At 35.1% G+C, this 26,454-nt stretch overlaps 2 protein-coding genes across 2 annotated transcripts; both read right to left on the reverse strand.

Moving 5' to 3' along the window:
* Positions 1 to 1,067: 1,067 nt before the first annotated feature.
* Positions 1,068 to 3,165, reverse strand: LOC111783681 (phenolic glucoside malonyltransferase 2-like). The gene is made up of 2 exons (XM_023664599.1): positions 2,686 to 3,165; positions 1,068 to 1,973 (listed from the first exon to the last, which is right to left on the reverse strand). Exons 1-2 carry the CDS (start codon positions 3,163 to 3,165, stop codon positions 1,068 to 1,070), a joined length of 1,386 nt encoding a protein of 461 aa, XP_023520367.1.
* A 20,371-nt stretch (positions 3,166 to 23,536) lies between these two features.
* On the reverse strand, positions 23,537 to 26,198 carry LOC111782644 (3-ketoacyl-CoA synthase 12-like). Its single transcript, XM_023663427.1, has 3 exons — positions 25,658 to 26,198; positions 24,825 to 25,177; positions 23,537 to 24,265 (listed from the first exon to the last, which is right to left on the reverse strand). Exons 1-3 carry the CDS (start codon positions 26,107 to 26,109, stop codon positions 23,682 to 23,684), a joined length of 1,389 nt encoding a protein of 462 aa, XP_023519195.1. The 5' UTR covers positions 26,110 to 26,198; the 3' UTR covers positions 23,537 to 23,681.
* Positions 26,199 to 26,454: the final 256 nt, after the last annotated feature.

Below are 26,454 nucleotides of genomic sequence, written 5' to 3' on the forward strand. Positions count from 1 at the left end.
ATTGATTGGAAGTATAGTTTTCAGGATACTCTTATCAATGGATTGAAAGAGATAATTCTTTATCTTGTGATCTTTGAGCCTTGCTTCATCGATTTCCTTTGCTGGGCCGCGCTTAGTGCTTCGTTTCCTTTTGGGTCCTNGAGATCTTTGAGCCTTGCTTCATCGATTTCCTTTTGCTGGGCCGCGCTTAGTGCTTCGTTTCCTTTTGGGTCCTCAAAACCAGAATGAATAGCACTCCAATATTCTTTGGAACGCAAAAGATTTTCCATGACCAAACTCCAATGCTCGTAGTCTCCATCGAATTTAGGAACACATGATGCAGCAAAAGCTTCATAAATCACTTGCCATTTGTTCAGTGTTGCTTCCTGAATCACTTGTCATTTGTTTAGTGTTTTTCCTCTCAAACACTCAATTTGTGTAATTTGTGTANGATGCAGCAAAGCTTCGTAAATCACTTGCCATTTATTCAGTGTTGCTTCCTGAATCACTTGTCATTTGTTCAGTGTTTTTCCTCTCAAACACTCAATTTGTGTAATTTGTGTATTTCTTCCTTCTTCTTCCAGGTTCAATTAGGCTCTCATACCAAATAAAAATAAAGGGAATTGATTAATCTTCATGGAAGGATAACGGCTGCTTNAAAAAAACAAATAACTCCTAGCTATTTGAAAAAACAAACCAACCAAATCAAAACCAATCGAATCAAAAACTCCTTACCAATTATTTCTGTTGATTTCCACTCGGGCATGTGCATAGTCAATAGTCAGATTTAGTGGGTATGTAATAAGAACTTGCCTAGTTGGTTCATCCGAGAGTGCATCAACCATGTGTATAGAACTAAAAACAAAGCAGAGTCGAAGTAATAGTCACAAAAAGTAGGTTCTATCATGAATCATGATGCATGTAATTGCATTTTCGGACTAAGTTCATGACAATGTTTAAGATAAATAATCTTTAATAATTTTTCGTACACACTAATCATGACATGCATGCACCAACGATCTTATTCTAAAAAGAAAAACTAGATCCGTTTCAACCTAGATAACGCATTTGGATCAACTCTGATGATTTCAAAGAGCTTCAAAACCTTCATTAAACAGAGCAGCAAAAGCTTCCATTTGATCTCTCCCTTTAACCACTCCAATCTCCATTCCCACATCGCCATTTCTGCTGTCACTCAAAGTAAACATTAATGGTGATTCAGCTGACACTATTTCCACCTTCATTGGCTTTCCCCACCCAAAATCTGCACTATAAACTCCAAATCTAGGTGACCCAGCAAGGGTAAGAGCCATTTCTTTAGAATAATCATTGGTCACTTCACTCACAAGTGTCCCATAATTTTCTAACTCCTCTAAACCTCCTCCTCCTCCTAAATTTTTAATAGCTTTCGAGATCTCTTCACAAGCCAAAGCTATTCCCTTTTCACCCAAAAGCTTAATTCTTTCAATACAAACAATACAACTAATCCAACAATTTCCAAAGTAATTCAAACCCACTTGTGGCTTTAAACGAGATCGACCATCAGCAGAAAATGCGAACAATAATTTTCCATCTCTTAAACCTTCCAACTTGGCTGTACATACACAAAGATAAGCCGTTGCCACTACAAATGAAGACATTTTCTCATCATTCTTCTTCAAAACCCATTGCTTTAGCTTTTCCAAGTTTTGGTGTGTGAACTCAAAAGTTCTTCGGATTAAACTAGGTTTAGCTTTGGGTAATTTAAGTTTCAAGCTCCTGTTGTCGGGTCCGTCTAGTTTCAGCCATGCGTTTGTATAAATTTTTGCAAGACCTTTTGGATCATCAATAATCGATCTCTTATAGTCTGGCATCAGGTTGGTAATCGGAACAGATGATTCGTCCATGCAAATTTGAGCCCATGATTTGATAAATGAAGTTGAGGTTTTTCCATCTAGAATTGCATGATGACATGTTATGCCAATGGAATATCCTTTATTTGGAAATGTGGTGACCTGTTAAGAATATAAATGATTGATTAAATGTTTCGTACTAAATATTAAATAACGAATTTACTTAATACATGTACTATATTCATGGGTATATATGAATAATCTAATATATGTATCTACCAAATGGATTAACTCTTGGAGTCTAACATTGGCTAATTTAAGGAATGATTCTCGGTTTATAAGTAAGGAATTCATTGGTATGAGGCCTTTTGGAGAACTACAAAACACAGCCTTGAGAGCACGACAATATTATACCATTGTGGAGGTTTGTGATTCCTAACATTGTATTAGAGTCATGTCGTTAACTTAGTCATGTCAATAGAATCCTCAAATGTCGAACAAAGGGTATACTTTATTCGAGGACTCTAGAGACAGAGTCGAGACTCGATTATGGGAAGGCTCTATAGTGTAGTTTGTTTGAGGGGAGGATTGTTGAAGATTGTTGGGAGAGAGTCCCACGTTGGGTAATTTAGGGAATGATCATAGGTTTATAAGTAAAGAATACATCTCTATTGATATGAGGTCTTTTCGGGAAGCCATTGTGGACAATATCAAACTAGTGTGGAGATTCGTGACAATATCATACTATTGTAGAGGTTCATGATTCTTGTACATGTATCCTAAATGCATGAAACAAAGATTCCTAACTTATCTACTATGTTTCTCAACCTCCAAGATTCGTGTATATTTAAATCAAACATTGTTAGCTACGAACCTGGATAGCAATTGGTGCAGCACGATCATGAGAATCTGGCAAGAGGGGGACAAGAGGATGAAACTCAGAAGCTTCACGCAACCCATTGCCGGAAAGTTGGTAAAAGTCAGCATCGGACTCGGCTACCGTTAGAGAAACGCCGTCCCCATCGACAAACTCGATGGTCGGAAACTCAGACTGTGGAAGCCAGACGAGGTTGCCAGCCAGAGGAAGATAATGGCGAAGAGTGAGAGAGAGAGAGCTTTTGAGCTTCGGAACAATTTCGTCAACAAAAGATATATCATTAGATGGTAACTCGTAGAAGAAAAGGCGTTGGACTGGATAAAACCTCAGCCATAACAGGTCGAAGTAGGTTAGAGGAAGAGATGACGGCACAGCCGCCGCTCGTGACGCCTCCGGCGGAGGAGCCACTTTACAGATCTCAATTATCTTCACACTTGTTGTTCCTTCCATGAGCTTTGAAATGGAGGAAGATGACATGAGTTGGTAATATGATCGTTCCATTTATAGCCCCTAATATCCATTTATATTTGGTAAGTTCTCTAATATCCACTGAAAACAATTAAAATATATATTCTTGTTTTTGTCCATGTCGAGGACAGATCATGCTGCTTATTATATCTAGTAAAACTATATACGATAATGAGTTATACACTTAAACAATTATGTGTAATAAATAAAGTTATATATAGTAAAGATATATATAGTAGGTAATTATAGATATTCAATTCTATATTATACGTTACGGATAGTTATAGCTTGAGGCCATCGCCGCATGCACCTTGCTTTCTGGCGCTGATCACAAAATACCATGTGGCTGATTGGCGACACATAGTTCATTGGAAGCAATCAATGGAGAGCTGATTTCTTCGATTGTTGCATCGACATTTAACATACAATTAGAAGCATGGGGTATGAATAAACTTGGCTTAGTAGAATAAGTTAGTAACTTATGGAGCAACTATAGAAGAATTGGTAGTAGTTTTCAAATTGTGGATCAAATTTTGTAGTTGTAGACTAAGTTTTATGGTTTAATTAGGAAGATCACCATTCTTAACTTGAGAAAGTTTAGGAAGCTAGGAAGTGGTTTCTCCCCTATAAATGCTTTTTCACTACAATAACAACAACAAAGAGAATTGAAACGCCAAGTGTTTATGCTTTCTTTGCTCCAAAAGATCTCTCCCGTCAAGGTGTTCATTTGCCACTTTTACTTGCTTTGACATAATTCCGATCAAGGGTCACATCCAACATTTGATATCAGAGCTCCCAGGATGTCGAAACAAATGTCGTCACCATACAAAATCACTGGAGGAGAAGTGACAACAATAAAGAGCGGAAAGGAGGGAAGTTTAACGCTCCAGTACCCGTTACTCACGAAGAGTAACTACGAAGCATGGTCGATAAAGATGCGTGTCAACTTACAAGCACAAGGCGTGTGGGACACCGTCGAGCATGGTGACGTTGAGGAGCGTAAGGACAAGATGTTTCTTGTCGACATCTACCAAACAATCTCGGAGGACCTTCTTCTCATATTAGTAGAGAAGGACTCGGCAAAGGTAGCCTGGGTGACACTACAAACAATGCATGTGGGTGTGAAACATGTTAAAAAAACAAAGGTGGAGACCTTGAAGAGTGAGTTCGAGGCTATCCACATGAAGGACGGTGAGTCAATAGACGAATTTTCCATGAAGTTGATGACGATCGTTAGCAGCATCCGTTCATTAGGAAATATGGTGGAGGAGATCTCCATCGTCAAGAAGTTCCTTCGAGCTGTTCTCTCGAGATTCATGCAAATTGTTACCTCCATCAAGCAGTTTGGTGACCTCAAGAGCATGTCAATTGAGGAGGTTGTTGGTCGTCTTAAGGTCCATGAGGAGAGACTTTGTAGTTATAAAGACAAAGAGGAGAGAAACACCTCTTACTCACACATGAGGAGTGACTCGCACAGACGAAAAGGAATGATATGGTTGACTCTTTTTTTTCAAGTATGAGGGGACTTGGCAACCATAACGTGGTCGTAGATGTCATTGTGGACATGGGCGCGGGCGTGATGGCAGAGGAGGCCGTGACAATACGCCTCATGTAGTTGTTATGATGTGCTATGATAATATGTTATGTTATGATGATGTGATACGTTATGATGATAGGTTACGTTATGATGATATGATAGGTTACGATGTTGTGGTATGTTATCATAATGTGATATGTTATGATGACATGAGATATATGATGATATGATACATTATGATGATATATCATATTATGATGATATGTATATATGAGATGTCATGTTGCACTATGACCTAGATATGATTGGCAATGAAATATATGACATGCTACGACATGTATGGCAATGAAGAGTTTTCTAACACACAACCCCTAACTACCATTATATGTAATGCATGAAAGCTTATGAATGCATGTTACTAATGGTTGACGACGACATCACGACATCACATAAGGNTGAGAGAGAGAGAGCTTTTGAGCTTCGGAACAATTTCGTCAACAAAAGATATATCATTAGATGGTAACTCGTAGAAGAAAAGGCGTTGGACTGGATAAAACCTCAGCCATAACAGGTCGAAGTAGGTTAGAGGAAGAGATGACGGCACAGCCGCCGCTCGTGACGCCTCCGGCGGAGGAGCCACTTTACAGATCTCAATTATCTTCACACTTGTTGTTCCTTCCATGAGCTTTGAAATGGAGGAAGATGACATGAGTTGGTAATATGATCGTTCCATTTATAGCCCCTAATATCCATTTATATTTGGTAAGTTCTCTAATATCCACTGAAAACAATTAAAATATATATTCTTGTTTTTGTCCATGTCGAGGACAGATCATGCTGCTTATTATATCTAGTAAAACTATATACGATAATGAGTTATACACTTAAACAATTATGTGTAATAAATAAAGTTATATATAGTAAAGATATATATGGTAGGTAATTATAGATATTCAATTCTATATTATACGTTACGGATAGTTATAGCTTGAGGCCATCGCCGCATGCACCTTGCTTTCTGGCGCTGATCACAAAATACCATGTGGCTGATTGGCGACACATAGTTCATTGGAAGCAATCAATGGAGAGCTGATTTCTTCGATTGTTGCATCGACATTTAACATACAATTAGAAGCATGGGGTATGAATAAACTTGGCTTAGTAGAATAAGTTAGTAACTTATGGAGCAACTATAGAAGAATTGGTAGTAGTTTTCAAATTGTGGATCAAATTTTGTAGTTGTAGACTAAGTTTTATGGTTTAATTAGGAAGATCACCATTCTTAACTTGAGAAAGTTTAGGAAGCTAGGAAGTGGTTTCTCCCCTATAAATGCTTTTTCACTACAATAACAACAACAAAGAGAATTGAAACGCCAAGTGTTTATGCTTTCTTTGCTCCAAAAGATCTCTCCCGTCAAGGTGTTCATTTGCCACTTTTACTTGCTTTGACATAATTCCGATCAAGGGTCACATCCAACATTTGATATCAGAGCTCCCAGGATGTCGAAACAAATGTCGTCACCATACAAAATCACTGGAGGAGAAGTGACAACAATAAAGAGCGGAAAGGAGGGAAGTTTAACGCTCCAGTACCCGTTACTCACGAAGAGTAACTACGAAGCATGGTCGATAAAGATGCGTGTCAACTTACAAGCACAAGGCGTGTGGGACACCGTCGAGCATGGTGACGTTGAGGAGCGTAAGGACAAGATGTTTCTTGTCGACATCTACCAAACAATCTCGGAGGACCTTCTTCTCATATTAGTAGAGAAGGACTCGGCAAAGGTAGCCTGGGTGACACTACAAACAATGCATGTGGGTGTGAAACATGTTAAAAAAACAAAGGTGGAGACCTTGAAGAGTGAGTTCGAGGCTATCCACATGAAGGACGGTGAGTCAATAGACGAATTTTCCATGAAGTTGATGACGATCGTTAGCAGCATCCGTTCATTAGGAAATATGGTGGAGGAGATCTCCATCGTCAAGAAGTTCCTTCGAGCTGTTCTCTCGAGATTCATGCAAATTGTTACCTCCATCAAGCAGTTTGGTGACCTCAAGAGCATGTCAATTGAGGAGGTTGTTGGTCGTCTTAAGGTCCATGAGGAGAGACTTTGTAGTTATAAAGACAAAGAGGAGAGAAACACCTCTTACTCACACATGAGGAGTGACTCGCACAGACGAAAAGGAATGATATGGTTGACTCTTTTTTTTCAAGTATGAGGGGACTTGGCAACCATAACGTGGTCGTAGATGTCATTGTGGACATGGGCGCGGGCGTGATGGCAGAGGAGGCCGTGACAATACGCCTCATGTAGTTGTTATGATGTGCTATGATAATATGTTATGTTATGATGATGTGATACGTTATGATGATAGGTTACGTTATGATGATATGATAGGTTACGATGTTGTGGTATGTTATCATAATGTGATATGTTATGATGACATGAGATATATGATGATATGATACATTATGATGATATATCATATTATGATGATATGTATATATGAGATGTCATGTTGCACTATGACCTAGATATGATTGGCAATGAAATATATGACATGCTACGACATGTATGGCAATGAAGAGTTTTCTAACACACAACCCCTAACTACCATTATATGTAATGCATGAAAGCTTATGAATGCATGTTACTAATGGTTGACGACGACATCACGACATCACATAAGGCAGTGTTCTTTTTAATATTTTATTTCCTTTATCTTAATTTGTTTTGAATATTTCTCTTGTTTTATTTTAAAACTTGTATGCAAACATATAATTCATGGCATTGATTTATGAAACTCTTTTAAATGATTGTTTTTGCATAAAGAGGTTATGTCATGCATATGGTAGCGACTCTATTTTAGTAGAAATTAAGGTCGTTACATGATAAAATGATAGTCTCACCATGTTACATGTATTTGCATTGCATTTCCCAACTCCAATAGTGGAGTTAATTACTAAGTGTTTCTTAAAATACTAAGTCTTATGCTACTCTTACATTTCAGGTAAAGGTAAGACATCTCTGCACGAATGACGATAATGTTGTAATGAAGGTCATGGAATCAGTGTTAGGTTAACTAAATTGTATTATGTATGATGTGCGTGCCCCATGGTCCCTGCACGTCTCATATGTATAATTGGTATGCTATGCTATACTATGCAAAGTTATGTTATGATATATCATGCTATGTGATATTATGTCATGATATGCTATGGTATGTTGTGTTATACTATTTGTAGTCATGTCATGTTATGAAACTATGTTATTTTGTGATCATAATATGTTGTATAAAGTTTTTATGAATTGTTAATGTATGATACATAAACCTCATCAAACCATATTATGAAAGTTACGCTATGGATTACAAAATGTACGAGAATTATGTAAGCATAATTCACAAACTTATTATTTATAGATATATGGAAGTTTGTCTTGCATCATACATTATGTCATGATTATAAGCTACGTGGACCTCATGCATGTTTATGTAACACGTTCATCAGGATATTTCCCCATTATGATGAATAGGAATGTAATAGCCCAAAAATAAATAAACAAATAAACAAATAAANGGATAGTTATAGCTTGAGGCCATCGCCGCATGCACCTTGCTTTCTGGCGCTGATCACAAAATACCATGTGGCTGATTGGCGACACATAGTTCATTGGAAGCAATCAATGGAGAGCTGATTTCTTCGATTGTTGCATCGACATTTAACATACAATTAGAAGCATGGGGTATGAATAAACTTGGCTTAGTAGAATAAGTTAGTAACTTATGGAGCAACTATAGAAGAATTGGTAGTAGTTTTCAAATTGTGGATCAAATTTTGTAGTTGTAGACTAAGTTTTATGGTTTAATTAGGAAGATCACCATTCTTAACTTGAGAAAGTTTAGGAAGCTAGGAAGTGGTTTCTCCCCTATAAATGCTTTTTCACTACAATAACAACAACAAAGAGAATTGAAACGCCAAGTGTTTATGCTTTCTTTGCTCCAAAAGATCTCTCCCGTCAAGGTGTTCATTTGCCACTTTTACTTGCTTTGACATAATTCCGATCAAGGGTCACATCCAACATTTGATATCAGAGCTCCCAGGATGTCGAAACAAATGTCGTCACCATACAAAATCACTGGAGGAGAAGTGACAACAATAAAGAGCGGAAAGGAGGGAAGTTTAACGCTCCAGTACCCGTTACTCACGAAGAGTAACTACGAAGCATGGTCGATAAAGATGCGTGTCAACTTACAAGCACAAGGCGTGTGGGACACCGTCGAGCATGGTGACGTTGAGGAGCGTAAGGACAAGATGTTTCTTGTCGACATCTACCAAACAATCTCGGAGGACCTTCTTCTCATATTAGTAGAGAAGGACTCGGCAAAGGTAGCCTGGGTGACACTACAAACAATGCATGTGGGTGTGAAACATGTTAAAAAAACAAAGGTGGAGACCTTGAAGAGTGAGTTCGAGGCTATCCACATGAAGGACGGTGAGTCAATAGACGAATTTTCCATGAAGTTGATGACGATCGTTAGCAGCATCCGTTCATTAGGAAATATGGTGGAGGAGATCTCCATCGTCAAGAAGTTCCTTCGAGCTGTTCTCTCGAGATTCATGCAAATTGTTACCTCCATCAAGCAGTTTGGTGACCTCAAGAGCATGTCAATTGAGGAGGTTGTTGGTCGTCTTAAGGTCCATGAGGAGAGACTTTGTAGTTATAAAGACAAAGAGGAGAGAAACACCTCTTACTCACACATGAGGAGTGACTCGCACAGACGAAAAGGAATGATATGGTTGACTCTTTTTTTTCAAGTATGAGGGGACTTGGCAACCATAACGTGGTCGTAGATGTCATTGTGGACATGGGCGCGGGCGTGATGGCAGAGGAGGCCGTGACAATACGCCTCATGTAGTTGTTATGATGTGCTATGATAATATGTTATGTTATGATGATGTGATACGTTATGATGATAGGTTACGTTATGATGATATGATAGGTTACGATGTTGTGGTATGTTATCATAATGTGATATGTTATGATGACATGAGATATATGATGATATGATACATTATGATGATATATCATATTATGATGATATGTATATATGAGATGTCATGTTGCACTATGACCTAGATATGATTGGCAATGAAATATATGACATGCTACGACATGTATGGCAATGAAGAGTTTTCTAACACACAACCCCTAACTACCATTATATGTAATGCATGAAAGCTTATGAATGCATGTTACTAATGGTTGACGACGACATCACGACATCACATAAGGCAGTGTTCTTTTTAATATTTTATTTCCTTTATCTTAATTTGTTTTGAATATTTCTCTTGTTTTATTTTAAAACTTGTATGCAAACATATAATTCATGGCATTGATTTATGAAACTCTTTTAAATGATTGTTTTTGCATAAAGAGGTTATGTCATGCATATGGTAGCGACTCTATTTTAGTAGAAATTAAGGTCGTTACATGATAAAATGATAGTCTCACCATGTTACATGTATTTGCATTGCATTTCCCAACTCCAATAGTGGAGTTAATTACTAAGTGTTTCTTAAAATACTAAGTCTTATGCTACTCTTACATTTCAGGTAAAGGTAAGACATCTCTGCACGAATGACGATAATGTTGTAATGAAGGTCATGGAATCAGTGTTAGGTTAACTAAATTGTATTATGTATGATGTGCGTGCCCCATGGTCCCTGCACGTCTCATATGTATAATTGGTATGCTATGCTATACTATGCAAAGTTATGTTATGATATATCATGCTATGTGATATTATGTCATGATATGCTATGGTATGTTGTGTTATACTATTTGTAGTCATGTCATGTTATGAAACTATGTTATTTTGTGATCATAATATGTTGTATAAAGTTTTTATGAATTGTTAATGTATGATACATAAACCTCATCAAACCATATTATGAAAGTTACGCTATGGATTACAAAATGTACGAGAATTATGTAAGCATAATTCACAAACTTATTATTTATAGATATATGGAAGTTTGTCTTGCATCATACATTATGTCATGATTATAAGCTACGTGGACCTCATGCATGTTTATGTAACACGTTCATCAGGATATTTCCCCATTATGATGAATAGGAATGTAATAGCCCAAAAATAAATAAACAAATAAACAAATAAAAATCATTATAAAAAAAGTAGTTAAAATAATAATAATAAATAAATAAACAAAAAAAATCATAACCAATTATATTATCAATAAGGTATATATTAAATCTTCATTTTCTTTTATCCTATTTTTTTTAGAAATCACAACCAATTATAGTTAGATATTCATTGAATTATTACAATGGTCTAGGTATTCATTGAATTATTATAATGGTCTAGCTTTGAGTTAGGAACTAAATGTCAATCAAGTCAGATTAGTAATATTAGATTAAATTTTTATCCGTAGCCAAATGAATAGATTAAAGATAGAATGACCAAGAAAACTTCTATAGGAAACATTGAGATAAGGAAAGATTTGGAAACAGAGATCCACTACAAATTTGGAATACATGAGAACAGAATGAAAAGACAACAGATAAAAAGAAGGAGATTAGGGAATTAAAAACCACACACTAAATATAGAGGGAAACTAAATATAGAGGGTAAATACACAGAGTACTAAAGCCAAGAATAACCTGAAAGAGCTGTATTACTTTCTTATACAACAGTAGCCATGAACAATAATATTTTTAATAAAATTATAATTATAGATATATAACATTTCAGACTTTTAAGAATGGATCAATGTAGATTAGAGAAATAATGTTGTGAGTTCAAATATGAAACTAATGTCATGGGCTCATATAGGATGACTCGGATTTCAAAGGACGGAATCGAACNAAACAAATGTCGTCACCATACAAAATCACTGGAGGAGAAGTGACAACAATAAAGAGCGGAAAGGAGGGAAGTTTAACGCTCCAGTACCCGTTACTCACGAAGAGTAACTACGAAGCATGGTCGATAAAGATGCGTGTCAACTTACAAGCACAAGGCGTGTGGGACACCGTCGAGCATGGTGACGTTGAGGAGCGTAAGGACAAGATGTTTCTTGTCGACATCTACCAAACAATCTCGGAGGACCTTCTTCTCATATTAGTAGAGAAGGACTCGGCAAAGGTAGCCTGGGTGACACTACAAACAATGCATGTGGGTGTGAAACATGTTAAAAAAACAAAGGTGGAGACCTTGAAGAGTGAGTTCGAGGCTATCCACATGAAGGACGGTGAGTCAATAGACGAATTTTCCATGAAGTTGATGACGATCGTTAGCAGCATCCGTTCATTAGGAAATATGGTGGAGGAGATCTCCATCGTCAAGAAGTTCCTTCGAGCTGTTCTCTCGAGATTCATGCAAATTGTTACCTCCATCAAGCAGTTTGGTGACCTCAAGAGCATGTCAATTGAGGAGGTTGTTGGTCGTCTTAAGGTCCATGAGGAGAGACTTTGTAGTTATAAAGACAAAGAGGAGAGAAACACCTCTTACTCACACATGAGGAGTGACTCGCACAGACGAAAAGGAATGATATGGTTGACTCTTTTTTTTCAAGTATGAGGGGACTTGGCAACCATAACGTGGTCGTAGATGTCATTGTGGACATGGGCGCGGGCGTGATGGCAGAGGAGGCCGTGACAATACGCCTCATGTAGTTGTTATGATGTGCTATGATAATATGTTATGTTATGATGATGTGATACGTTATGATGATAGGTTACGTTATGATGATATGATAGGTTACGATGTTGTGGTATGTTATCATAATGTGATATGTTATGATGACATGAGATATATGATGATATGATACATTATGATGATATATCATATTATGATGATATGTATATATGAGATGTCATGTTGCACTATGACCTAGATATGATTGGCAATGAAATATATGACATGCTACGACATGTATGGCAATGAAGAGTTTTCTAACACACAACCCCTAACTACCATTATATGTAATGCATGAAAGCTTATGAATGCATGTTACTAATGGTTGACGACGACATCACGACATCACATAAGGCAGTGTTCTTTTTAATATTTTATTTCCTTTATCTTAATTTGTTTTGAATATTTCTCTTGTTTTATTTTAAAACTTGTATGCAAACATATAATTCATGGCATTGATTTATGAAACTCTTTTAAATGATTGTTTTTGCATAAAGAGGTTATGTCATGCATATGGTAGCGACTCTATTTTAGTAGAAATTAAGGTCGTTACATGATAAAATGATAGTCTCACCATGTTACATGTATTTGCATTGCATTTCCCAACTCCAATAGTGGAGTTAATTACTAAGTGTTTCTTAAAATACTAAGTCTTATGCTACTCTTACATTTCAGGTAAAGGTAAGACATCTCTGCACGAATGACGATAATGTTGTAATGAAGGTCATGGAATCAGTGTTAGGTTAACTAAATTGTATTATGTATGATGTGCGTGCCCCATGGTCCCTGCACGTCTCATATGTATAATTGGTATGCTATGCTATACTATGCAAAGTTATGTTATGATATATCATGCTATGTGATATTATGTCATGATATGCTATGGTATGTTGTGTTATACTATTTGTAGTCATGTCATGTTATGAAACTATGCTATTTTGTGATCATAATATGTTGTATAAAGTTTTTATGAATTGTTAATGTATGATACATAAACCTCATCAAACCATATTATGAAAGTTACGCTATGGATTACAAAATGTACGAGAATTATGTAAGCATAATTCACAAACTTATTATTTATAGATATATGGAAGTTTGTCTTGCATCATACATTATGTCATGATTATAAGCTACGTGGACCTCATGCATGTTTATGTAACACGTTCATCAGGATATTTCCCCATTATGATGAATAGGAATGTAATAGCCCAAAAATAAATAAACAAATAAACAAATAAAAATCATTATAAAAAAAGTAGTTAAAATAATAATAATAAATAAATAAACAAAAAAAATCATAACCAATTATATTATCAATAAGGTATATATTAAATCTTCATTTTCTTTTATCCTATTTTTTTTAGAAATCACAACCAATTATAGTTAGATATTCATTGAATTATTACNCTTTTACTTGCTTTGACATAATTCCGATCAAGGGTCACATCCAACATTTGATATCAGAGCTCCCAGGATGTCGAAACAAATGTCGTCACCATACAAAATCACTGGAGGAGAAGTGACAACAATAAAGAGCGGAAAGGAGGGAAGTTTAACGCTCCAGTACCCGTTACTCACGAAGAGTAACTACGAAGCATGGTCGATAAAGATGCGTGTCAACTTACAAGCACAAGGCGTGTGGGACACCGTCGAGCATGGTGACGTTGAGGAGCGTAAGGACAAGATGTTTCTTGTCGACATCTACCAAACAATCTCGGAGGACCTTCTTCTCATATTAGTAGAGAAGGACTCGGCAAAGGTAGCCTGGGTGACACTACAAACAATGCATGTGGGTGTGAAACATGTTAAAAAAACAAAGGTGGAGACCTTGAAGAGTGAGTTCGAGGCTATCCACATGAAGGACGGTGAGTCAATAGACGAATTTTCCATGAAGTTGATGACGATCGTTAGCAGCATCCGTTCATTAGGAAATATGGTGGAGGAGATCTCCATCGTCAAGAAGTTCCTTCGAGCTGTTCTCTCGAGATTCATGCAAATTGTTACCTCCATCAAGCAGTTTGGTGACCTCAAGAGCATGTCAATTGAGGAGGTTGTTGGTCGTCTTAAGGTCCATGAGGAGAGACTTTGTAGTTATAAAGACAAAGAGGAGAGAAACACCTCTTACTCACACATGAGGAGTGACTCGCACAGACGAAAAGGAATGATATGGTTGACTCTTTTTTTTCAAGTATGAGGGGACTTGGCAACCATAACGTGGTCGTAGATGTCATTGTGGACATGGGCGCGGGCGTGATGGCAGAGGAGGCCGTGACAATACGCCTCATGTAGTTGTTATGATGTGCTATGATAATATGTTATGTTATGATGATGTGATACGTTATGATGATAGGTTACGTTATGATGATATGATAGGTTACGATGTTGTGGTATGTTATCATAATGTGATATGTTATGATGACATGAGATATATGATGATATGATACATTATGATGATATATCATATTATGATGATATGTATATATGAGATGTCATGTTGCACTATGACCTAGATATGATTGGCAATGAAATATATGACATGCTACGACATGTATGGCAATGAAGAGTTTTCTAACACACAACCCCTAACTACCATTATATGTAATGCATGAAAGCTTATGAATGCATGTTACTAATGGTTGACGACGACATCACGACATCACATAAGGCAGTGTTCTTTTTAATATTTTATTTCCTTTATCTTAATTTGTTTTGAATATTTCTCTTGTTTTATTTTAAAACTTGTATGCAAACATATAATTCATGGCATTGATTTATGAAACTCTTTTAAATGATTGTTTTTGCATAAAGAGGTTATGTCATGCATATGGTAGCGACTCTATTTTAGTAGAAATTAAGGTCGTTACATGATAAAATGATAGTCTCACCATGTTACATGTATTTGCATTGCATTTCCCAACTCCAATAGTGGAGTTAATTACTAAGTGTTTCTTAAAATACTAAGTCTTATGCTACTCTTACATTTCAGGTAAAGGTAAGACATCTCTGCACGAATGACGATAATGTTGTAATGAAGGTCATGGAATCAGTGTTAGGTTAACTAAATTGTATTATGTATGATGTGCGTGCCCCATGGTCCCTGCACGTCTCATATGTATAATTGGTATGCTATGCTATACTATGCAAAGTTATGTTATGATATATCATGCTATGTGATATTATGTCATGATATGCTATGGTATGTTGTGTTATACTATTTGTAGTCATGTCATGTTATGAAACTATGCTATTTTGTGATCATAATATGTTGTATAAAGTTTTTATGAATTGTTAATGTATGATACATAAACCTCATCAAACCATATTATGAAAGTTACGCTATGGATTACAAAATGTACGAGAATTATGTAAGCATAATTCACAAACTTATTATTTATAGATATATGGAAGTTTGTCTTGCATCATACATTATGTCATGATTATAAGCTACGTGGACCTCATGCATGTTTATGTAACACGTTCATCAGGATATTTCCCCATTATGATGAATAGGAATGTAATAGCCCAAAAATAAATAAACAAATAAACAAATAAAAATCATTATAAAAAAAGTAGTTAAAATAATAATAATAAATAAATAAACAAAAAAAATCATAACCAATTATATTATCAATAAGGTATATATTAAATCTTCATTTTCTTTTATCCTATTTTTTTTAGAAATCACAACCAATTATAGTTAGATATTCATTGAATTATTACAATGGTCTAGGTATTCATTGAATTATTATAATGGTCTAGCTTTGAGTTAGGAACTAAATGTCAATCAAGTCAGATTAGTAATATTAGATTAAATTTTTATCCGTAGCCAAATGAATAGATTAAAGATAGAATGACCAAGAAAACTTCTATAGGAAACATTGAGATAAGGAAAGATTTGGAAACAGAGATCCACTACAAATTTGGAATACATGAGAACAGAATGAAAAGACAACAGATAAAAAGAAGGAGATTAGGGAATTAAAAACCACACACTAAATATAGAGGGAAACTAAATATAGAGGGTAAATACACAGAGTACTAAAGCCAAGAATAACCTGAAAGAGCTGTATTACTTTCTTATACAACAGTAGCCATGAACAATAATATTTTTAATAAAATTATAATTATAGATATATAACATTTCAGACTTTTAAGAATGGATCAATGTAGATTAGAGAAATAATGTTGTGAGTTCAAATATGAAACTAATGTCATGGGCTCATATAGGATGACTCGGATTTCAAAGGACGGAATCGAACTTTAATTAAAGATATATTCGTGACAACGACTTGAGCTAGCCAGGTAAGTGACCTTACTATCGGCATGGTTATATCTTGATGTTGACACGTGCCCTGTGGTTCTGCACGTGTCATATATATTGATATGTGTGAATTGTCTGTGGATCGATATGATTCCTATATGTTATGTATATGTTATAATATGTGAATTGTATGATAATAGTTACTGTACAATGTGTTCAATGATATGTTTGAGATAGGATACAAGAAGGATGCACAAAACGAAATGTAACGATAGGAGTAAAATACGTTCACGAAGCGTTAAGGTTAGGTTACATACCGGACTGATATGGGTAAGAGAGAATTGATGNTTGTAGTTATAAAGACAAAGAGGAGAGAAACACCTCTTACTCACACATGAGGAGTGACTCGCACAGACGAAAAGGAATGATATGGTTGACTCTTTTTTTTCAAGTATGAGGGGACTTGGCAACCATAACGTGGTCGTAGATGTCATTGTGGACATGGGCGCGGGCGTGATGGCAGAGGAGGCCGTGACAATACGCCTCATGTAGTTGTTATGATGTGCTATGATAATATGTTATGTTATGATGATGTGATACGTTATGATGATAGGTTACGTTATGATGATATGATAGGTTACGATGTTGTGGTATGTTATCATAATGTGATATGTTATGATGACATGAGATATATGATGATATGATACATTATGATGATATATCATATTATGATGATATGTATATATGAGATGTCATGTTGCACTATGACCTAGATATGATTGGCAATGAAATATATGACATGCTACGACATGTATGGCAATGAAGAGTTTTCTAACACACAACCCCTAACTACCATTATATGTAATGCATGAAAGCTTATGAATGCATGTTACTAATGGTTGACGACGACATCACGACATCACATAAGGCAGTGTTCTTTTTAATATTTTATTTCCTTTATCTTAATTTGTTTTGAATATTTCTCTTGTTTTATTTTAAAACTTGTATGCAAACATATAATTCATGGCATTGATTTATGAAACTCTTTTAAATGATTGTTTTTGCATAAAGAGGTTATGTCATGCATATGGTAGCGACTCTATTTTAGTAGAAATTAAGGTCGTTACATGATAAAATGATAGTCTCACCATGTTACATGTATTTGCATTGCATTTCCCAACTCCAATAGTGGAGTTAATTACTAAGTGTTTCTTAAAATACTAAGTCTTATGCTACTCTTACATTTCAGGTAAAGGTAAGACATCTCTGCACGAATGACGATAATGTTGTAATGAAGGTCATGGAATCAGTGTTAGGTTAACTAAATTGTATTATGTATGATGTGCGTGCCCCATGGTCCCTGCACGTCTCATATGTATAATTGGTATGCTATGCTATACTATGCAAAGTTATGTTATGATATATCATGCTATGTGATATTATGTCATGATATGCTATGGTATGTTGTGTTATACTATTTGTAGTCATGTCATGTTATGAAACTATGCTATTTTGTGATCATAATATGTTGTATAAAGTTTTTATGAATTGTTAATGTATGATACATAAACCTCATCAAACCATATTATGAAAGTTACGCTATGGATTACAAAATGTACGAGAATTATGTAAGCATAATTCACAAACTTATTATTTATAGATATATGGAAGTTTGTCTTGCATCATACATTATGTCATGATTATAAGCTACGTGGACCTCATGCATGTTTATGTAACACGTTCATCAGGATATTTCCCCATTATGATGAATAGGAATGTAATAGCCCAAAAATAAATAAACAAATAAACAAATAAAAATCATTATAAAAAAAGTAGTTAAAATAATAATAATAAATAAATAAACAAAAAAAATCATAACCAATTATATTATCAATAAGGTATATATTAAATCTTCATTTTCTTTTATCCTATTTTTTTTAGAAATCACAACCAATTATAGTTAGATATTCATTGAATTATTACAATGGTCTAGGTATTCATTGAATTATTATAATGGTCTAGCTTTGAGTTAGGAACTAAATGTCAATCAAGTCAGATTAGTAATATTAGATTAAATTTTTATCCGTAGCCAAATGAATAGATTAAAGATAGAATGACCAAGAAAACTTCTATAGGAAACATTGAGATAAGGAAAGATTTGGAAACAGAGATCCACTACAAATTTGGAATACATGAGAACAGAATGAAAAGACAACAGATAAAAAGAAGGAGATTAGGGAATTAAAAACCACACACTAAATATAGAGGGAAACTAAATATAGAGGGTAAATACACAGAGTACTAAAGCCAAGAATAACCTGAAAGAGCTGTATTACTTTCTTATACAACAGTAGCCATGAACAATAATATTTTTAATAAAATTATAATTATAGATATATAACATTTCAGACTTTTAAGAATGGATCAATGTAGATTAGAGAAATAATGTTGTGAGTTCAAATATGAAACTAATGTCATGGGCTCATATAGGATGACTCGGATTTCAAAGGACGGAATCGAACTTTAATTAAAGATATATTCGTGACAACGACTTGAGCTAGCCAGGTAAGTGACCTTACTATCGGCATGGTTATATCTTGATGTTGACACGTGCCCTGTGGTTCTGCACGTGTCATATATATTGATATGTGTGAATTGTCTGTGGATCGATATGATTCCTATATGTTATGTATATGTTATAATATGTGAATTGTATGATAATAGTTACTGTACAATGTGTTCAATGATATGTTTGAGATAGGATACAAGAAGGATGCACAAAACGAAATGTAACGATAGGAGTAAAATACGTTCACGAAGCGTTAAGGTTAGGTTACATACCGGACTGATATGGGTAAGAGAGAATTGATGGAAGAATACGGTTAGGTTACGAGTAGAAAGGGATAGGTTTGTGATAGATTGATAGAACGATAGTGTTAGGTTAAGTTCTTGTGATGATATGACTAAGACACGTTCACGTAATGATATGTCTGTGATAGGTATAAGAACGTTAAGGCTATGATAAGTTAGAGAACGATATGACTATGAAGTGTTTACGTTATGACTCGTTTATGATATATTACATTGTGATGCAATATGTCGTGGTATGATGTGTATATGATGAAATGTTATGTTAAAAGCATAGAACGTTATGTTAGGTCTCTTAAATTATGAATGACATGAAATTACGATAAATGGCATGAGTATAACCCTATTAGAATTATGTATGATTTGAGAACTGAAGAACGAGAAACGATATGACATGAATGATGAACGATATCTGAAACGATATGAAAAATGATGACATGTACATAATGCTAGCGGGGTTGTATTAAAGGATAATGAAATTGTAGAAGTAGTGGGGACCTCATGCATTATGTGTGTTCATGCATCTAGGGAGATACCCCATCCCATCACGAGGGTACGGACGCGTACATCCAATGGCAGGACAACGATCGTTACGCTTTACATAGCGTTGCCGTGATGGTTACTAGTTCTAATGAGTCCCGGCATAAGGGGCTCTCAGAGTATGCCCACCGAATAAGGAAAGTGGCCCCAGTGGTGTGCAAACTAGCTGGTGAGCCCATACTCGCACGTATGGGCTGTGTGTAGAGTATATGGTACACGTTCAAAATTACCCGTTGAGACAGCACCGTAGGGAAAACGAAACGAAACGAAACGAAAATATAGGTCCCCATCATTTCATTGCATGTGATTGTTGCATTGAACTCCAATAGTGGGGTCACTTACTGAGTATTTCTTTAAATACTCAAGCCATGTGCTACTATATTTTTCAGGTGAAGGCAAGGCATTCCTGTACGGCTGACGACGACATCACAACTCGAGACCATGACACATGCATAGGGTAGTGGTATTTATTTTCTTAGTCTTAGGCTAGAATAGGATGTTTTTAACTTAAACTCTTATTCATTTTATTTAGTCTTTTGTTGTGTCGTTTTAAAGATGTTTTCGAAACACGTAAGTCCATGACTGTGTTCTAAGATGTTATGTTTTATGAAATATAAATGAAGTCTTCCGCATTCAATGTTTATGTATGTATACAGTAGCGACCTTAAATTAAGTAGAAAATTTCAGGTAATTACAACCAACCTCATGAATTTATATTTATTTTGTAGCCCTTATGTAAGATTAGGGCATCGTTTTATTATTCTCTTTATTTTGTTTAAATTTTCATTGTTTTGCTCTAAAGATTTTATTTTCGAACGTTTAAGTGCCTGACATCATTTATGAAGTATTTCGCACTTTACATTCATGTCTTACATGTAGTAACAACTTTCTATTACTAGCAAGGGCGTTACATGTAGTACTAATGGTTCCATCCATATTTTAACGGCAAGCTTTTTAAAAAATGTTTAAAGGTATTTTTCGAAGTTTTTTTTTTTCAAAAGTAGAAGATTATTAATGAAGATTTTTAACCTTTTCAAAAGTTAAATAGCGTTTTTTTTTAAATCCTATTTTTGAAATAAAACAAAAAAGTTTAAATATATTATTGAAAGTTTTACAAATTTAATAATATTCTTTTTTAGAAAAAAATACAAATTTATGAATATTTTTATTAATTTATGAGCGTGAAACAAAATTTAAAATTTAAATATCGATGAAAGAAAAAAAAAATTAATTAATGCATGCACGTGAAAATTATTTCATTTATTGCTCATTTGAAGCCATTGGCTGGTTGGCCCCCATAATTTCATTCGTCATTATGACCGCCACCAAAAATAAATAAATCACCCTCCTGATTTTTTTACATTTTTTTTTAAATAAAAAAACCTTCCATATTTATTTATTTATTTATTATTAATTATCGTTAAAATTATGCCAGGTAAGATTTCTTTAAGTATTTCTTAGTCGGTCCTATCTTCAGGATCATGGAGTATCGATTTATTCAGGTACAATTTAGAATTAAATTCATTAATTAGAACAAAATTTAAAATTAATTAAAATATGTTGACCATATTTAAACATTATAAAAGTACGAACTAAAATAAAATGAGTTCCTATGGACCGAAAAAGTTTGGTTCATAAATCTCTACAACAAAATTACCTATTGAATTTTATTTTTGTTTTTAGACCGACACAAAAATTTATATGGTTCGAACAGAAGAAATTCTCCTATGTCTACGAGCGGTATTCAATTAGTATAACCAACGTGTTTAGAAGAGTATCTATTACATTCTTACACCGTAAAGACTTACTTACAAAGTTATTCCCAATTGTCTCTAGAGAACCATAAAATGACGTTTCTCTTTCTCTCTATATCTCTTAACACTGCTAGACAAATCAAGATGATTCATGTAACTGTATAGGAGATAAACCAATTTTTTTTTAATAGATTTATGAATTGAAGCGGGGAGTTAACCAAAATGTTTATGGATCCAAGTATTCATGAATCAAATCTTCTATGACAATTCTCAACGAAATCTATCTCGTTTAATTTTTTAAAAGAATTCCAAAACCGAGAAATTTCTCTGTTGACTAAAGAATTCATTCCTCAGTCCTAACTTCATTTTTGCACCAATATTTTTACATACATGTTTGAACCGTTCGAGTCTTTTTAGTAATATTTTTTTGGTTAATAACTTACAATTTTACGTGTTTGAATTATAAATCAATTATAAATTCTACGTCGAGTTGGGTTGGGCTGAAAATTTTTTTAAATGAACTCGAAAGTTTAGGTTGATTGGATTAGTAACCCAACTCAAGTTGTAACGTTGCAACATGCTAATAATATTTCTCAAACCATTTTATTTTCTATTCTTTGTCCTTCCTTTTAAATTCCAATACTCTTTCAATCACTTTCTACTTTTATGGAATTAAGTTCACATGACAGACAATATCCACTAGTGTTGGACGTTAGAGAACAGAATTAAATTCGATTTTTTCTAATGGGTCAAAACAAACGGATAATATCTACTAGTAATAACCGAACAATATTTATAAGCCAACTTCTCCCAGTCCAAAGTTATATATGCTAAGCCGTTGTTATCTTTCTCTTGCTTGCTTATATAACGTCTCTTTCCAAAATCTTTCTTTCTAAAATCTCTCTCTCTCCTCGTTTTCTAAAACCTTCTTTTAAAACCGAGGCTAGAGGCTCGATCATACGTCGCTTGGCCGTAGGCGATGCAAGAACAAATTGGCTTAGCTCACTTGTCGTTGGAAAGTGAGTGCCGCACAATCGCTAGTCCGCTGCCTTCGAAAGTGCGATATTGTGTCAAGGGTTCATAGATACATCAAAATCATGGAAGTAGTAGGAGGAGAAAGTTATGGGGGGAGAGAGATAAGAGAAATTAAAGTTTGGGGAGAGGTTAGGTTAACCTAACTAATGAGGGGGAATGGCGAGAGAGTAAATTATACTGTTACTCAACTCACCCATTAATGCTTTCCTTTTTTTTTCTTTTTTTCTTTTTAATATTTGAATTCTTTAAATTAATAAAAATACAGCTAAGGTTTTTTTTTTCCTCAATTTTATTAATATGGTTAAACTTTAGGAACAGAACGGTTAATGCTATGTTTTAAAGATACACGTAAGTTATTTATCTACATTCCTCGCAAACAAATTGCTTGCTACAGAGTGAAGAGAGTTTCTCCTTTTTAGAGACGAGGAATAAAAGAATAAAGTAGTTACCATGTACATGACGTAACTTTTTTGTACAGAAATATTCATTTAAAATAATTTCATCAAACAATGTCATAGATTTACATGTTTATTAAAGGTCTTTCAACCTTACAAAAAAAAAAAAAAAATAAAATAAAATAAAACAAAGACAATTAAATATAAAAGATTTAAATTAATAGGCATAAATACATTACAAATAAAATAAAATTTGGAGGCATATAAATGAAAATTAAATAGCATTACCAATAACCTATATCAACATGAAACAAAGAAAAATCTCAACAAATGAAACACTTTTTCCTTTAAAAAATAATAATAACAATAATTTTTTTTTTTTTTTTTTTTTTTTTATAGTTTGTTGAGAGTCAAAGTGACTTGAATGAAGCTGCATCTTCCTTCTGAATCCACCCAAACCTTTCCATGAAAGGGTTAGCCAAAGTGAGAGGCGGATAGGCATTAATGCAATCTTCCCATACGTTACCCTTCCGACCACCCAACTCTGTCACCACTTCCCACAAGCAGCTATTGCATTTAAACCCTGCCCCAAAGCTTATCATCAACACCCTATCTCCCTTCTTCAGCCTCTTCTTAGCCTCCATGTACCCCAAAACGTACCATAGGCTACTAGCCGATGTGTTCCCGAATCGGTGAAGGGTCATTCTTGCTGGCTCCAGGTCTTGCTCCGTTAGGCTTAGGCTCTTTCCTACACCATCTATCACTGCCTTTCCTCCCGTGTGTAGGCAGAAATGCTCCGCCCCGCTTCGGAAGTTCGCCGTTGGCTTTCCCCACCGCGGCTTCGAGGAGCTGGCCGACGAGAGTTTGTGTATTATTGTTAGGATTGTTAGTCGGAATATCTCCGTTATCGGGAGGATTTTGGGAGAGATTTCTCTTAAATTGTCCGTGAATGCTCTAGTAGCCGCCCTCGGGAGGCTCTTCCCCAAATGAAAACCTAGAAAGAGTTAGTAAATCTTTTAGAGACGGCACAAAAGTTCTCTATTTATAATCATTTACATAATAAAAGAATATGAAAACCGTAATATAAGACTAAATATCTTCAATCATACGAGATATTTGTCTGTAATAAATAGTCAAATATGATACTTATGATAAACTCAAAGCTAAATATTATCAATTATACAAGATATTTGCCTGTAATAAATAGTCAAATATGATATTTATGATAAACTTAAACTATGATCGAAAGCTAAATATCATCAATCATACAAAGATATTTGCGTATAATAAAAAGTCAAATATGATACATATAGTAAACCATGTTTAACATTAAATATCGTCAACAGTGCATACCCTACAAAAATTATTGAGTAAGACGGTTACAATTTAACTTCGATATAGATTCAAAAAGGTGCATGGCCTAATAATCATAAGATCTGCTAGTCACGTTGTGGGTCACCTCAATATGAATAATTATAAAGTAATAAATAAGATGGGTTAATTTAATTTTAAAAAACATTATCAAGGAGAGGCCATATGTATTATTTGTTTACCTAGGTTGCCTTGGTCGTCTTCTTTTTGATAGCAACAATCATAGGACTCGTCGAGAGCTCCATGGTGAGTTCGGACAAGACACTTGAGCTTAAACATGGATTTGTGTCTCAAATCCCTTTTGTTGGTCAAAAGTATGGCGGCGCCACCAGATCGGAACAAACAGTTGGATAGTATCATGGATCGGTCGTTACCGGAGTACCAGTTTGGAGTGAGGGACTCGGAGGTGACAACAATGGCGTATGAGTTCTTGTATGACTTGAACATTCTCCTTACAACGTCCACAGATATTAAGCTCGCACTGCATCCCATTCCGCTTAGATTGAACACTTTTATGTCTTCTCTCATCTTGTACCTGTAAATAAAATGATCAGAAACAACTCGAGGAGAGAGATCTTTTGGAGCAAAAAAATCGTAAGCACTTAGCTTTTCAATTTTCTTCGTCGTGGTTTATTGTGAAAAAAAAAAAACACATACATCTCGCGAGTATTTATAGCGGAGAAAACACTAACTAGCTTCCTAAACATCGTTCTCGAGTTAAGAATCACTGACAATCTTACTAATTAAAGCACAAAACTTTATCTATAATTTGTCAATTACTAACCGGTTATGAATATTAAATCGAAAAGCTTAAGTTGATGGTTTATGGTAAATTTACTTATTGACGATTCGGGAAGCGAGTGACGGGACGGGAAGTATTTATAGTGGAGAAAGTACTAACTTGCTTCCTAAACTTTATTCTCGAGTTAAGAATCCCGGACAAATCTTACTATTAAAGCACAAAACTTGGTCCAAGGCTATGAATATTAGATCGAAAAGTTTACGATAAATTTACCGATTGACGATACGGGAAGCGAGGGACGGGGAAGTGGAGAGCATGGAGACGTTGACGACGAGGAGATCGATTTGAGAAGGGGAAACACCGGATTTTTGGAAGAGCTTAAGGAGAGAGTCATGGAAAAATTCTTCAACTTCGGAGATGCTATCAAGGAGAGAAGGGCGTTGTTCTTTGCCGGAGAAGACGACTCGAGGGCCGTAGGTTTGCTCGCCAATGCCGGAGTTGACGACGGCTTTGAGGAGGAATTTGAGCTCTTCAAGGCCGAGATTTTTGGTGCGTCTCATAAGGTCACGGCAGAGCTCAGTGCCAAGCATTCTATCGTCGGTGGGTTTGAAGCATTGGTAGTCCAAAATGTAGCATTGTTGGTCCCTTTTTGCATCGAAATGGTTCCATAATTTTAGTGCTAAAAACAGTAATGGAAGTGCGTAGAGTAACAACAATGGCTCCATGATGAGAGAGAGAGAGAGAAAGATAATGAGAGAGAGATTTTGGGAACTGAAAATGGAGCAATGGGTTTGGAAGAAAAGAGGAGCACTTATAGCAAGGGAGCAGCTGGCTGGCTTAACGCGTATATGAATGCAAATTGCCAAGTTCTTCAATTTCTCCCTTTTTTTTTTTAGAGTTCTTTAGTTTGAAAGGATACTATCTACCATTAAATGCTTGAAAATATAGACGTGGGATGTTTTTAACTCTATTTCGTGTATTAAAGTAAATCATCGATGAATTTAAAAATTTTCCGTGAGGTTTTGGGATGACTATATTTATGGGAGCGAACGAATGTGAGTTATGCCTTG

The sequence above is a fragment of the Cucurbita pepo genome, chromosome LG20, assembly GCF_002806865.2.
Source record: "Cucurbita pepo subsp. pepo cultivar mu-cu-16 chromosome LG20, ASM280686v2, whole genome shotgun sequence".
In the NCBI taxonomy this organism is placed as follows: domain Eukaryota; kingdom Viridiplantae; phylum Streptophyta; class Magnoliopsida; order Cucurbitales; family Cucurbitaceae; genus Cucurbita; species Cucurbita pepo.